The 15,394-nt window shown below is 40.9% G+C and overlaps 1 protein-coding gene across 5 annotated transcripts in view; it reads right to left on the reverse strand.

The window, feature by feature from the left end:
* LOC110492746 (uncharacterized) overlaps positions 1-13,942 on the reverse strand; it is a 30,113-nt gene extending 16,171 nt beyond the window's left edge. For 4 of the 5 annotated variants that reach the window (XM_090203048.1, XM_090203046.1, XM_090203047.1 and 1 more), the window contains exons 1-6: positions 13,857-13,942; positions 7,936-8,076; positions 4,977-5,122; positions 4,601-4,814; positions 2,441-4,242; positions 2,123-2,288 (exon numbers count right to left, since the gene is read on the reverse strand). In XM_090203048.1, the coding sequence (XP_090059174.1) occupies positions 2,123-2,288; positions 2,441-4,242; positions 4,601-4,814; positions 4,977-5,122; positions 7,936-8,065 (2,458 nt within the window). In that variant the 5' untranslated portion in view covers positions 8,066-8,076; positions 13,857-13,942. Of the gene's footprint in view, positions 1-1,477; positions 1,537-2,122; positions 2,289-2,440; positions 4,243-4,600; positions 4,815-4,976; positions 5,123-7,935; positions 8,077-13,856 lie in introns of all 5 variants that reach the window. The other variant, XR_016487315.1, reaches the window with a different exon arrangement.
* Positions 13,943-15,394: the final 1,452 nt, after the last annotated feature.

Below are 15,394 nucleotides of genomic sequence, written 5' to 3' on the forward strand. Positions count from 1 at the left end.
TGAAACATGTTCAATTTGGTTTATATAATGCAAAAACAGTGTTGGAGAAGAAAGCAAAAGTGAAATATGCCGTGTAAAAAAGCTAACGTTTGAGTTCCTTGCTCAGAACCTGAGAAAATATGAAAGCTGGTGGTTCCTTTTAACATGAGTCTTCGATATTCCCAGGTAAGAAGTTTTAGGTTGTAGTCATTATAGGAATTATAGGACCATTTCTCTCTATACCATTTGTATTTCATATACCTTTAACTATTGGATGTTCTTATAGGCACTTTAGTATTGCCAGCTTAATCTTGGGAGTTGATTGGCTTGAAGTTATAAACAGCGCTGTGCATCCAAGCATTGTTAAGAGCTGCTGTTTGAATGAATGCTTACGAGCCTGCTGCTGCCTACCACTGCTCAGTCAGACTGCTCTATCAAATATCAAATCATAGACTTAATTATAATATAATAAACACACATGGTCATTAATATGGTCAAATCCGGAAACTATCATTTCGAAAACAAAACGTTTATTCTTTCAGTGAAATACGGAACCGTTCAGTATTTTATCTAACGGGTGGCATCCCTAAGTCTAAATATTGCTGTTACATTGCACAACCTTCAATGTTATGTCATAATTATGTAAAATTCTGGCAAATTAATTTCGGTCTTTGTTAGGAATAAATGGCCTTTTAACAGTTCGCAACGAGCCAGGCGGCCCAAACTGCTGCATATACCCCGACTCTGCTTGCACTAAACGCAAGAGAAGTGACACAATTTCCCTAGTTAATATTGCCTGCTAACATTAATTTCTTTTAACTACATATGCAGATTTTTTTTAATATATTGATTCTAAGAAAGGCCTTGATGTTTATGGTACATTATTGCAACGATTGTGTTTTTTTCACAAATGCACTTGTTAAATCATCAAGTTGAAGTAGGCTGTGATTCGATGATAAATTAACAGGCACCGCATTGACTATATGCAACGCAGAACAAGCTAGTTAACTCAGTAATATCATCAACCATGTGTAGTTAACTAATGATTATGTTTAGATTTATTGTTTTTTTATAGGATAAGTTTAATGCTAGCTAGTAACTTACCTTGGCTCCTTGCAGCCACAAGGTCATTTTGATGCTGCACTCGTGTAACAGGTGGTCAGCCTGCCACGCAGGCAATGTAATCGGCGTCCAAAAAGGCTGATTACCGATTGTTATGAAAACTTGAAATCGGCCCTAATTAATCGGTCGACCTCTAATTGGAATTATATTGAATTCTGCTTATATCACGCTACAACACAATAAACACAGTTCAAATCCCGAGACTTCGAGATCATTGACTGCTTTTGAAATCTGTACCCGGAGCTACGGGAAATAGGGGTACTGAGGGCATTGCAGCACCCTCTGAAAAATCGTAATAAAATAAAATCTCTATATTATTAAATAATAATCATTTAAAGATTTTTTTCTTCACTAAAGTAGTGTACTGGGTACTTACTAGTCAGGTATTAGCCAACCTATATAGCCGTCTGTAGTGTAGCCCCAAAATTTGTTCTTCTAAGTCAACCAATGGAGGCGATGACGTGGATGTCGATTAAGGCATGTCGATTAAATGCAGAAGACACATTTCAGTTGAATGCATTCAGTTCTGAAACTGACTACGTACCCCCTTTCCCAATCATTCCCAGTCAGTGGTATGGTACGTTATCATAGCTACCCCATATAAGAATACCATCTCTTTTACATAACAACATACTGTATGTAAATAACAATAATTTTTGCCCACTCTAAAATATAAATCTGTCTATTACCTCTATTACACTAACACAACCAACCTTATATAATACTACCCATAGACATACAAACCTGAAGCATGCTCATGCTACACTAACCTACCCCAACAATAGAGAGCTGCCGCCATCTTGAGCAACTCAACCCATTTAAGCTAACCCATTCATGTGCTAATCCACTTGATAAGCTGCTTACCGGTACACACACAAACTAATGCTAACTCAAAATGGAGCTGTACCCTAAAAAAAGAATTTGAGAGCTCTTGTGTGTGCTACACTATACTACAGTACATTTCATACAGTGATAATAAAATATGTTAGTCCTATTCCAGTCCCTTAATGAAACAATGTACCTGATGGAATCTTTCTGGGACGACCTCTCTTCTTCATGCCAGACTCGTAGATACTGTTGTTGTCTGATAGAGCGCTGTCATTGGTCAGGTCTACTTCCCGAACAGAGTCCAGCTCACTTTCTGTCACACTGTCAGTGAACTGGGCAGCGTCCCCATTCTCCACAATCTAAGAACACAGACAGACACAAATAATATAGATGCAGATACAGACGAAAGCACACGCAGATAAGAACATAAATGGGACAACACCAACACAATAACTTCCATGCAGGAGTGCAGTGACATACAATTGTGTGATGCTTTTTGTCTTTCCCCTACCTGTGTGAAGACCTTCTGAGCTTCAAGTGGGGGGCAAGGCATGGCTAAGAGGGTCAAAACAAGTTTCCTGAAGATGCTGGTTGATCCAGAAGCCTTCAACACAGTGCACCAATGTTGCTCCAGCGAGGTGGCTGCAGAGCCATTTTGGATGCCCCCATCAGATCCATTTTCTCCCTCTTCCCACTCTCCCTCCTCTGCCAGCTGGTACTCCAGGAACTCCTTGTTCAGCTGTCTGATCTCCTCAGGTGAGCTGCAGAGCCCAAGTTTAGCCCCCAGCTCTCCCACCACCTTCCCTGTGACCGTCAACCTACCCTGGGGGCTCAGTAGCTGGGCCATGCTCCTCAACACGCCGTCACTCAGAGGCAGCCCCTCCGCCACGCTGGCAGTAAGTGCTGTGTAGAAAGCCAGAGCCTGCTTCTGTAAAAACTGCAGTGCTTCACCTCCTGACTCTGATGACTCACACAGGAAGTCCTCCACTGCAGCCCCACCTACGTTCAGCTCTGGCCCTGGCAGGTGGAACTTTGTGGTCTTGAGGAGAGAGACGTCACGTTCCTTGAGGAAACGCACGACGGCTTGAGGACGGAGGAAACTGGAGGCATAGGAGCGCAGAAGGTTGCTGGCTTCCTGTAGGATCTGTACCAGGTCGGCCCGGGCCGAGCCCTCATGGTGGTGCAGTCGCTCTTGAAAGGCACGGAGAGGCTCCAGGGCCTGGTTTAGGAACATAAAGGTAGCCTTGATTTGGGGATCCTGCAGTTGTGTGCAGATCAGTTTGGCCTTCTCATCTACGTCATCCTCTTTGTTACAGGAGCTGAAGTAGGAGATTAGATCTGTCCACATTTCCAACACTTTCCTGGCTAACATGCAGAAGTTAAGGCAGCAGGTGGTGAGGGGAAGGGTAAGGCCATTGATACTGGTTATGCTAGAAAACAGTTCCTTCAGGTTGTCATTCTTGGTGGAGCAGAAGGAGTAGTGGGAGTAGATATCTACAATTAGCTCCTGGGCCTGAGTGGAGAGCTCTACCATCCCAGCATGGCAGGATGCATCAGCCACTCCATACAGCCTACCTAGCACCACCACGTTGGGGTTGAGCTCCCTAAGCTGTGAGCAAATCTGCTCAGAGGCAGCACCGTTACCATCTGTGTAGAGAGCCGCGAGGTTAGCTGCAGGAAGCCCAAACCTCTTCAAGGTCTCCACCAAAGCCGCAGCAGTTTCCTTTCCAGTATTGTCTTCGGCTGGAGACTGCAGGACATCCAACAGCCTGATGCAGTGTCTGGCTGCCTTCACATCAAAATAGCCTACTAGAACTACAGAAGCTATGCCAGCCTCCCCTAGCACCACTCCTCCGTACAAGTATATGCAGTAAGGAGTCTTTTGGCAAGCGGACACTATGTCTTCTGGGTACTGTAGTCCCAGGACATACTGACCGTATCTGTTAGACACCTGGTCCCCAGACGCGGACGGACCAGAGACACAGTTAATGAAGCACAGGACCAACTCACTACAAGGTGGACAGCTGCTGATGCTGCCCTGCCTGCTCTTTCTCGCCTCGGTTCTTAAATTGCATCCATTGGCAGCCAGGGTAAGCTTCTGGTGCCTCTTGCACTGTGAGTGACGCTTGAGGTCAACAAGGCCCGAGTGATAGATGTTGAAATTCATGTCACACAGACTGCAGTAGGCATGGACCTCTCCCAGAGTGCTGGGCCCTACCCAGGAGTACGTCTCCCTCCATATATCTTCATAAACGATACGTTTCCTTTGATACTTCCCTAAAGCTTCTTCATCCGTGTCGGTTTCCAACCCCCCTGTCGGAAAAAAGGAAAACACAAACTGATTAACAGAAAAATACCAACAATATTCCATCCTGAATATAAGGTCACAAACAGCACAAAGAACATTTCAACTCAGGATTAGAGCCCTGCACGGGCATGGATTTTAAGCCCGAGCCATACCCGCGACTTTCAGGCCCTGCCTTACCCAGGCTCGAGTGCTTCTGCCAAATTGAAGGTGCATGTGTCCCTGCCTCAAATTAGAGATAACTTCCTCCCTGAGCTGCAAGCGGTCTGCTGCTAGTCTGCGTGTGTGTGTATCCATGACAAGACTTTTAGATATTAGCTAGCTACATTTCTACTCACTACTCAGGATAAGTGAGAGAATGGATACCTGATTGACTGGGGTTGCGGCTGGCAGACCTGCGGCCTAGTCCCTGGGGGGAGCGGAGGGGGGGTCTGGCAGGCTGGATCTCCTGGCCCTGGCGAGCCTCCACAGGGTTATACACCTGCCCCACCAGGTTAGCCTGGAAAAACCTCTTGAACCACTTCAGGAATACGAAGTTGGGCTGGAACCTTCCATTCATCAGCTCCTCCACTGGAACAAACTAAAGGGGAGGGATTTAGAACAATAAGCAAATACCACATGGAAGCAAAGGGCAAATCCCTATCAACCATCTGCCCAGCGATAAAATATTAACGTACAATCAAAATAATATCCTTGATTTACAGTTAATGTGATGGATAAGAAAGTATGGGTGTAGTCTAACCTTGGTGACACCAGTCTTTCGGAAGCCAGCTTGAAGCAGATTGTAGTTGTGGATGAAGTCTGGTGTGTCCTGGGCCTGGAACTTCACTGTGCTCATGTCAATGCACCCAGGGAAGAGCCAGTCCATCAGCTGGCAGTAGCAGGAACCTGCACACCACACAGACAATAGAAGTTGAAGACTATCTAGTAACAAGGGAGAGCAGGACAGAATAGCCAATAGTGAAACATGCGTTCAAATGTTATTGGTCACATGCACATGTTTAGCAGATGTTATTGGTCACATGCACATGTTTAGCAGATGTTATTGGTCACATGCACATGTTTAGCAGATGTTATTGCAGGTGTAGCGAAACGCTTGCGTTTCATCAGTCAATAGAGAGAAAAATACTTGCCCACTAAGTGTCAGGAGTCTACATTTCACAATTATACAGTACCAGTCAAAAGTTTGGACACAACTACTCATTCAAGGGTTTTTCTTTATCATTACTAATTTCTACATTGTAGAATAATAGTGAAGACATCAAAACCATGCACTAACACATGGAATCATGTAGTAACCAAAAAAGTGTTGATTAAATCAAAACCTATTTTATATTTCAGATTCTTCAAAGTAGCCACCCTTTGCCTTGATGACAGCTTTGCATACTCTTGGCTTTCTCTCAACCAGCTTCATGAGGAATGCTTTGAAGGAGTTCCCATATATGCTGAGCGCTTGTTGACGGTTTTTTCTTCACTCTGCGGGTCAACTCATCCCAAACCATTTCAATTGGTTTAAGGTCGGGTGATTGTGGAGGCCAGGTCATCTGATGCAGCACTCCATCACTCTCCTTCTTGGTAAAATAGCCTTGCACAGCGTGGAGGTGTGTTTTGGGTCATGGGATGGAGTATCACTGCAGAATACTGTGGTAGACATGCTGGTTAAGTGTGCCTTGAATTCTAAATAAATCACTGACGTGTCACCAACAAAGCACCCCCACACCATCACACCTCCTCCTCCATGCTTCACGGTGGGAACCACACATGCGGAGATCATCTGTTCCCCTACTCTGCGTCTCACAAAGACACAGCGGTTGGAACCAAAAATCTCACATTGGGAATCATTAGACCAAAGTACAGATTTTCACCGGTCTAATGTCCATTGCTCGTGTTTTTTGGCCCAAGCAAGTCTCTTCTTCTTATTTATGTCCTTAAGTAGTGGTTTCTTTGCAGCAATTTGACCATGAAGGCCTGATTCATGCAGTCTCCTCGGAACAGTTGATGTTGAGATGTGGCTGTTACTTGAACTCTGTGAAGAATTTATTTAGGCTGCAATCTGAGGTGTAGTTAACTCTACTGAACTTATCCTCTGCAGCAGAGGTAACTTTGGGTCATCCTGTGGCAGTCTTCATGAGAGCCAGTTTCATCATAGCACTTGAAGTTTTTTGCGACTGCACTTGAAGAAACTTTTCAAGTTCTTGACCATTTCCAGATTGACTAACCTTCATGCCTTAAAGTAATGATGGTATGTTATTTATCTTTGCTTATTTGAGCTTTTCTTGCCATAATATGGACTCACGCATTCCTGCGTCTGTCTCCCGAATCATTCATACCAACGTGACATGTGTTAAGTTTTCTGTGATGGTGAATAAAAAGTTGGCTACAGTTCAATACAAAATGTTGTCAGATACATACAGTATGTTCTGGTAATATCTGAGCTGGCTAGCCAGCTAGATAGCTAACTAGCTAACAAGCTAGCAAACTAACCAAAATATTTTCTAGAAAGTAGCTTTTAGCTGCCTGGCTTGTTAGTGACATATCCTAAAAACATTTTTAATCAAATGTTTTTTCTGGCATGTAACGTTGGTATTTGGACCCAGCTGCTGCGATGTCACGTGCCATTTATGTGTTTATACCTTTTCATAATGACAAGGACATGTTTGACGTCGGACAACAACAATAGAATGTTCATGATTTAATGTGTGGCAAAGCATACACAAAAAACAAAGACAAATACAATTTATTTTCAAAATAAGAGAATAGTATATTGTGAGTTGAATTATCTTACTGGTCTGTGCAGCATATAGGCTACATGGCCGCGCCATGCAAATTAAATCAAATGTTCTTATTTTGTTCATTAAACAGACAAGACACACTTACATTCATTCCCCAGTTCTGATCACAGTCAACCCACATATATTTTATAGTAAGAATTAATATAATAGATTTTAACAGAATAAAATATCAATAATATCTTTCACACACAAATTGAGTGTTACAGAACGTGTGGAACCGCTGTCATATAACAAAAATGTGTATTTCAAAACAGGGCCCATGTCCTAATTTTTTTTGCTGCAGAACAATTAGAATCTTCTCTTCTGATCATGTAAAGAAACTGAAATTTCAGAAAGTAGCTTTTTTGATCCACGTTGGATGTGATCACACCATTGCGCAATTTCTCTCCATTCAAACTCCCCACCAGTTATTCTGTCTGAAGACAGATCGGTTTCTAACTTAAACTACAAATCGCTAGGAGCCTAGGGATATTAACCCATCATTTATTAGCTACATATAAGGGCCTTTAAATATTTACCTATCAAAGTCAAGAACAAATGTGTGAAATGACAGTATGCGTTCCACCAGGCTAAATGCCAAAGCATTTATGTGACAGTAGACAAGAACATCTCAAGGAAATAACTAGATACATTTAAATGGAGAGAATAAATGCATGAAAAGCATATCTGTGAAGCTTTGTGACTGACAAGGACAAGTTTGATGTCTGACAAAAACGACGAAAAGTGACATCTATACTGAGAAGTTAGCAGGACTTTTAAATACATTACCGCAATCATGACTAGGCCGGTTGGCGGAAATTAACATACAGGTTTTGTTGCTGGCAAAACCTTTCAGATATAATGGAAAGGTCGACAAAAAGTTGGCGGCAAAATGTCTTGTTTGGAAAAGCGGTACTAGTGAGACGGTACCTGAACATATCTGCTCTACCCTGGTGAATTTGATGTCCAGGATCTTATTGAGCCAGTCCAGCACCTCAAAACGGCTGCATTTTTCTGCAGTGGCATCTGGGGTCTGGTCCGGGTCCACATATGTCGCCATTTTTTTGTTACCTAGAAAATGACACAACACAGAGAAGTTTCACATGGACATTATAGCATTTCTTTTAAATCAAACATTTGCACCTGTGTGTGATCATTTAAATATACGTGCTGGTAAAATATATTATACACCAACAACTAAATAACAATCCTATATTTCCTTGTGTCAAATTTGTAATAACCAGTGTCACGTTTTTATTTCTTGACAATAGTAAATCTGTAATCTGAAGCCTTAACAGCCCTCAATCAGGTCAAAAGAAGATGGGGACCAGCATTTCATAGGAAGGGAGACAGCTCTATGTTGTCACAACAACTGATGTGCCTATCAACGAAATTCCTACCTTTTGGACCTCAACTTTTGGGAGGAAAAGTATATGTACTGTATATATATATATATATATATATATATATATATATATATATACATATATATATATACTACCGTTCAAAAGTTTGGGGTCAATTAGAAATGTCCTTGTTCTTGAAAGAAAAGCTACATTTTTGTCTATTAAAATAACATCAAATTGATCAGAAATACAGTGTAGACATTGTGAATGTTGTAAATGACTATTGTAGCTGGAAACAGCAGATTTTCTATGGAATATCTAAGGCATACAGATGCCCATTATTAGCAACCATCACTCCTGTGTTCCAACGGCACATTGTGTTAGCTAATCCAAGTTTATAATTTTAAAAGGCTAATTGATCATTAGAAAACCCTTTTGCAATTATGTTAGCACAGCTGAAAACTGTTGTGCTAATTAAATAAGCAATAAAACTGGCCTTCTTTATACTAGTTGAGTTTCTGGAGAATCAGCATTTGTTCGATTACAGGCTCAAAATGGCCAGAAACAAATAACTTTCTTCTGGAACTCGTCAGTCTATTCTTGTTCTGAGAAATGAAGGCTATTCCATGCAGGAATTGCCAAGAAACTGAAGAACTCGTACAACGCTGTGTACTACTCCCTTCACAGAACAGCACAAACTGGCCCTAACCAGAATAGAAAGAGGAGTGGGATGCCCCGGTGCACAACAATTTGCACAAGTACACTAGATTGTCTAGTTTGAGAAACAGACGCCTCACAAGTCCTCAACTGGCAGCTTCATTAAATAGTACCCGCAAAACACCAGTCTCAACGTTAACAGTGAAGAGGCGACCCCTGGGATGCTGGCCTTCTAGGCAGAGTTGCAAAGAAAAAGCCATATCTCAAACTGGAATAGCCTTCATTTCTCAGAACAAGAATAGACTGACGAGTTTCAGAAGAAAGGTCTTTGTTTCGGGCCATTTTGAGCCTGTAATCGAACCCACAAATGCTGATGCTCCAGATACTCAACTAGTCTAAAGAAGGCCAGTTTAATTGCTTCGTTAATCAGAACAACAGTTTTCTGCTGTGCTAACATAATTGCAAAAGGGTTTTCTAATGATCAATTAGCCTTTTAAAATGGTAGAGTAAATGGCTGTTAGTCGGCTAGTGACAGTGACTAAGTTCAGCGCAGGGTACTGGTTGGAGGCCGGCTAGTGATGGCTATTTCACAGTCCGATGGCCTTGATATAGAAGCTGTTTTTCAGACTCTCGGTCCCAGCTTGTACTGACCTCACCTTCTGGATGATAGTGGGGTAAACAGGCCGGGGCTTGGGTGGTTGATGTCCTTGATATTTTCTACATTTTAGAATTATAGTGAAGACATCAAAACTATGAAATAACACACATTTCCTCATGTAATAACCAAAAAAGTGTTGAACATATCAAAATATATTTTATATTTGAGATTCTTCAAATAGCCACCCTTTGCATTGATGACAGCTTTGCACACTCTTGACATTCTTTCAACCAGCTTCACCTGGAATGCTTTTCCAGCAGTCTTGAAGGAGTTCCCACATATGCTGAGCACTTGTTGGCTGCTTTTTCTTCACTCTGTGGTCCGACTCATCCCAAACCATCTCAATTTGGTTGAGGTCGGGGAATTGTGGAGGCCAGGTCATCTGATGCAGCACTCCATCACTCTCCTTCTTGGTAAAATTGCCCTTAAAATATGTCTGTTACTTGAATTCTGTGAAGCATTTATTTGGGCTGCAATTTCTGAGGCTGGTAACTCTAATGAACTTATCCTCTGCAGCAGAGGTAACTCTGGCTCTTCCTTTCCTGTGGCGGTCCTCATGAGAGCCAATTTCATCATAACTTCTGATGGTTTTTGCGATTCACTTGAAGAAACTTCTTGAATTGTTCTGAAATGACTGACCTTCATGTCTTAAAGTAATTTCTCTTTGCTTATTTGAGCTGTTCTTGCCATAATATGGCCTTGGTCTTTAAAAAAACCCTACCGTGTCACAACACAAATGATTGGCTCAAATGCTTTAAGAAGGAAAGAAATTCCACAAATGAACTTTTAAGAAGGCACACCTCTTAATTGAAATGTATTCCAGGTGACTACCTCATGAAGCTGGTTGAGAGAATGCCAAGGCAAAGGGTGGCTATTTGAAGATCTCAAATATAAAATATATTTTGGTTTGTTTGACATACTTTTGGTTATAACATGATTCCATATGTGTTAACTTCAGAGTTGTGATGTCTTCCCTATTATTCAACAATGTAGAAAATAGTCAAAAATAAAGAAAAACCCTTAAATGAGTAGTTGTTTTAAAACTTTTGACCGGTAGTACACTTCCACCTTTCTACCCAAAGAGTTCTTTATTCCTATCTGCACGGTGTACTGAGAACCCAGCTGGCTGTATGGACGGGGACAGTATATCTGGAGAGAGCCATGATTCCGTGAAACAGAGTATGTTACAGTCCCCGATGTCTCTCTGGAAGAAGATCATTGCCCAGAGCTCGTCTACTTTTTTGTCCAGGGACTGAACATTAGTGAGTAATATACTCAGAAGTGGTGGATGGTGTGCACGCCTCCTGAGTCGGAGAAGAAGTCCACTCCGAATACCTCTCCTCCTCCGGTGGCATCTTGGAGCAGCCTCTGGGATAAGTTAAATTGCCTTGTGGGGTACGAACAAAGGATCCAATTCGGGAAAGTCATATTTCTGGTCTGAATGCTGGTAAGTTAACGCTGCTCTGATATCCAAAAGTTCTTTCTAACTGTAATAACACAAACGTTCTGGGCTAATAATGTAAGAAATAACACAAAAAAATATATACAAAATACTGCAAAGTTGCTTAGGAAACAGAAACAGAGCTACCATGTCTATCAGCGCTATCTTGTCATGTAAATAGACAATAAAGCATGTTGTATCATAAAATATAAATGTATTATGGAGACATAAATAAATATTGACATTCGTCATTTATTTTATTTACTATCTTTTCTAACTAAATGTTCACCCTGTGAGGTGCATAATCCTCACAGGGTGGAAATGTGGGGCCTAAATGAGCTTTTGCTCTTTGCGATTGAGCTAACATAATGGTAAACACTTGAAGAGGATTTTAACTTGTATATCAAACTTATTAAGACATTTAGAAATTGTATTAACTTTCTCTATAATTTAGCCCAACAGGGTGGAAATGTATGAGTGAGACAAACAGACTAACATCATGAAACACGTCTGTCCTCCTGGGACCCAGCAATTCATTTTTGTCCTCTCTATTGGACATCAGTTCTTGGTCCGTATCTCTGAGGCCATTCAAGCGTATTATGTCCTGTTGTCCCTTTGTGAGGACATTCTGGGCATTTCAATGATATCACATGTTGGGGGTGTGACTTTGACAACTTTATCTTCCTGGTTCTTAAAAAAATGGCTGACATTACAATTAGCTCATTTTATGAACATTTAAAGGAGGGTGTAATTACTAATTATCATTTTTGTGAGTATGATTTTCAACTTATTTATAGCAAGTGAATATCTCAGGAATAGTTAAGTGAGTTTTCAGGACTGTGTAAATAAGAGCTAAATAAGAGCTTATTTTTTAGAGACTGTACACATTGACTGTAATGTTTTTTCTCTCTTCATATTTACGTCCTAATGACCACTACAGAGGACAATTTTGCAGATACAATAAAAGACAAATAACAGTATTTAAAACAAATTATAATCTTGGTAATGTGTTTTTTCACCCTGAACACTTTTGAAAAAAAAATATTAAAATCCCAAACTTTTCGGGTCTCAGGAGAATACATTTCCTTAGCCTTGCTCCGTTGTTTTACCACCCCAAATATTATGACACTTCCTGAATGTAATGTCATTGTAGGAAGGGGCTGATTAATTACTACAACCTATCAGGGTGGAAAGTGAAATCAGGGAAAAACAGAAAATCTTAATACAATAATCATGAAAAAACTTTTTTAAGAGAAATGTCAATTGGATTATAAAATAATCAAGAAAGATTTTAAATATTGTATTATTTAATGTCTTATAGGTCTCATTGAAGTTGATGAATAGCATCCCGGAATATGAAAAAAACGACTACATCCAATAAAAACAAATCCATATCTTTGTGTTTTTATGGTAAATGCCACCTAACTTTTTATTTAAAGCCCTTTGGAATGTACATTTTACACTAAATAATCATTTCTGGGGACAGAAAATGAACCGGAGTGTAGGAATTAGCCTACCCGTCCCATTATTAAACCAACCCTGGTCCCCTTTCGGGGGGGGCAGCATGGGGTATTGGGGTAGAAAACCGACCAATGGATGAGGTCGCTCAATCTTTTGTTCTACAGAGAAAGGACTGATTTACCTTTTGCTGTTGTGTGGCAATAGTCAAAGGACAGTTCTTCGTCAAATCAATTCTACTATTTTACACAACTTATTTCAGTAATATTAGGCTATCCTTCATAAAGGCCCACTGGTACTACAATATACAATTTACAAACAGACCGGGAGCATCATAAGACTGAAGGACTCAGAAAAGGGAAACTGCTGTGACAATGCAACGGGTCGTTCATTAGGGTTAATTGTTGTATAAGTATATGGGTGTTACATAGGCGAAGTCAAATCATCAAATCCATGGCTGAGGATAATGCTGCCATGCGCGTTTGCAAAATATGCAAACCACATTGCTTTCCCTTTCTCCGTCAGTTCCGACACCCTGGTCTTATTTTCTCCTAGTTCTCCTCCCCTTTTCCAAAGTGTATGAAGAAATCTCGCGGGGTAATTTTTGCCGCGAATGTTCCGTACAAAGAACAGCAGAGCAGTCAGTCTTTCCTCTATCTTTTCTCCGATACAGGTTAGGTCAAATGTTGCATGTTCTGGCAGTGTGACAGTTGTAGTAGGCCAACCACAAAGTAAACTAAAAGTATCTTGACTTGAAGCCGGCATCTGTTCCGTGTTCTACATTGTAACAAATTAATTGACGTGCACACCGGAGTTCAAGATATGGTTATTCTGTTGTCTAGCCTTTATTGTCAATAAATCTGTTGCCTTTGTACTGGTGGGTAATCCAAGATATCACGACACTATAGGCTACTGTAGATGTTGTTAACAAACAACATTGTTCATTTAATCTAGTTATTCAGCATTGCCATCTCTAATGTCCCCAAACTGACACGTAAACAAATACTGTAGATTGCTTATAAAAGACAGGGAGCCTCATGTCTACTGACATTGTTTGATCAAATACAGTACCGTAACAGAGGAATAAGCATTCCGGCTCTTAAACTGTAGCCTTGTCTTTTGTGTCAACCAGTCTTTGTGCTTTTGTGCATTAGGCTCCATGTAGTTGTTGACCACTACATAATGTAGGCTATGCAAAATAAACGGATAATCATAGCTTCACCATGCTTCTCCTGGTGCACGATGGAGAATGATAACCAGTGGCTTTAAATATGAATCAAGGGTTACCTACCTTCGTTGTTCCTTCCTCCGGGTAGACTCTGCCACCCGGTTTGAGAACCACAGGCTTCTTTCTCAATACTCTCCAATGACGTCTCTCCAACCGGGCTATTCTTGTTCGGGATTGGCCGACTGTACGAAAAGGGGACGTCCCATTGCTATACATACAATGGTAGCGCTAGATTAAGAAAAATAGCACGGCCCAGATGTTGAAATTGTGTAAGATTATACAATTATATTTTATTCGCATTTAGAATATGGCGATAGCTCGACGATTTATGGAAACACATAATCGCCTCGAACTTTATGGGCAGAATTTGGGCCAGGAGTTCTTCACCAAGTTGGCCGACTGAGTTCGACTGAAAAACCTCCTGAAGATATGAATATCACCAAACCGAAGGCCAACATATAGCCTAACATTAGACCAGACAACCACGAAATTAAACAGACGAACTGAATTGAAGCCGTTTGCGCATTTTTAAAGTTTAAAACACATAGGCTAAATTATTGTTGCGCATGGACGGAGATGTTTGGTGAACTAGTCATGAGATTATTATGACTTTAACTAGTGATGATCGCCGGTTAACTGATACTTTTGTTGCAACAAAGTTGTCATTTGATAGTTTTGAGTCTTCAAAATTCTTAGACATTCCTCGTATGGCATTAGGCCTACGTAGCCTAATTATGTTTTAATGTAGGCCTAATCATTTATGCTGTAATGAGTCAGCCATCAAAACAAATCCACAAAATAGCTACTGTCTGTAGTGTAACACCTGCTGAAGTTACAAATCGTGACATGGATACAATGTATGTAGGCTATCATCATTAGCAAGGTCTACAATGTAACCTATCAACCGCGATTGACTAGTTATACCCTTTAATTTCCAATCAAATGACAGTGTGAATGTTAATCGACGAGGCAACACTATTTCAAAGTTCGAATAAACTCTTGCAGACTTTAATTTCAATTACACGGCCACAGTGGGAGAGAAATTATGGAAATTAGTGTCAAGAAGATGGCGGTGGCGGTGCGTGCCCGGGAGCTTGCACGTGGACGGTTGAAAGCGGGCGGTCATAGAACCTAATTGAAGACTCACCGCTAAATGTAAAAGGTTAATCTGCTATTTCAACATCAATTTTCCCCTAATTGATTGATATGTACCCATTGATTCTCGAAGACTATAACTTAGAACTGCTTCATGCGTTTAGTTCAACTGTCGCACCCCATCAGAACCCAAAATATAAACTCCAATGTTTGAAACAAACGTAATGTAAACAAACGCTGTACAGCCCCGAAACATGGTTAAAACTAATATTTTGAAATCATGGATGGTCAGACCTTGCAAGCATACCTCTGTCCATGAGAGTGGTAAAAAAAAACAGCCCACCCCTCAGTGTTTTAGCGGAACAAGTAGCAGGTTACCTTTCTTCATTTTTTATGTGCCGATTGCCGCTATAAATTCGCGCGAAAGAAACACAAGTGAATCATTACTGCATACGGTCACGAGGTACAATTTTTGGGTGGATAATGAAATCATAATGAATCACAGG

Source organism: Oncorhynchus mykiss, chromosome 16, assembly GCF_057628025.1.
Source record: "Oncorhynchus mykiss isolate SJ-2025 chromosome 16, ASM5762802v1, whole genome shotgun sequence".
NCBI classification, from domain to species: domain Eukaryota; kingdom Metazoa; phylum Chordata; class Actinopteri; order Salmoniformes; family Salmonidae; genus Oncorhynchus; species Oncorhynchus mykiss.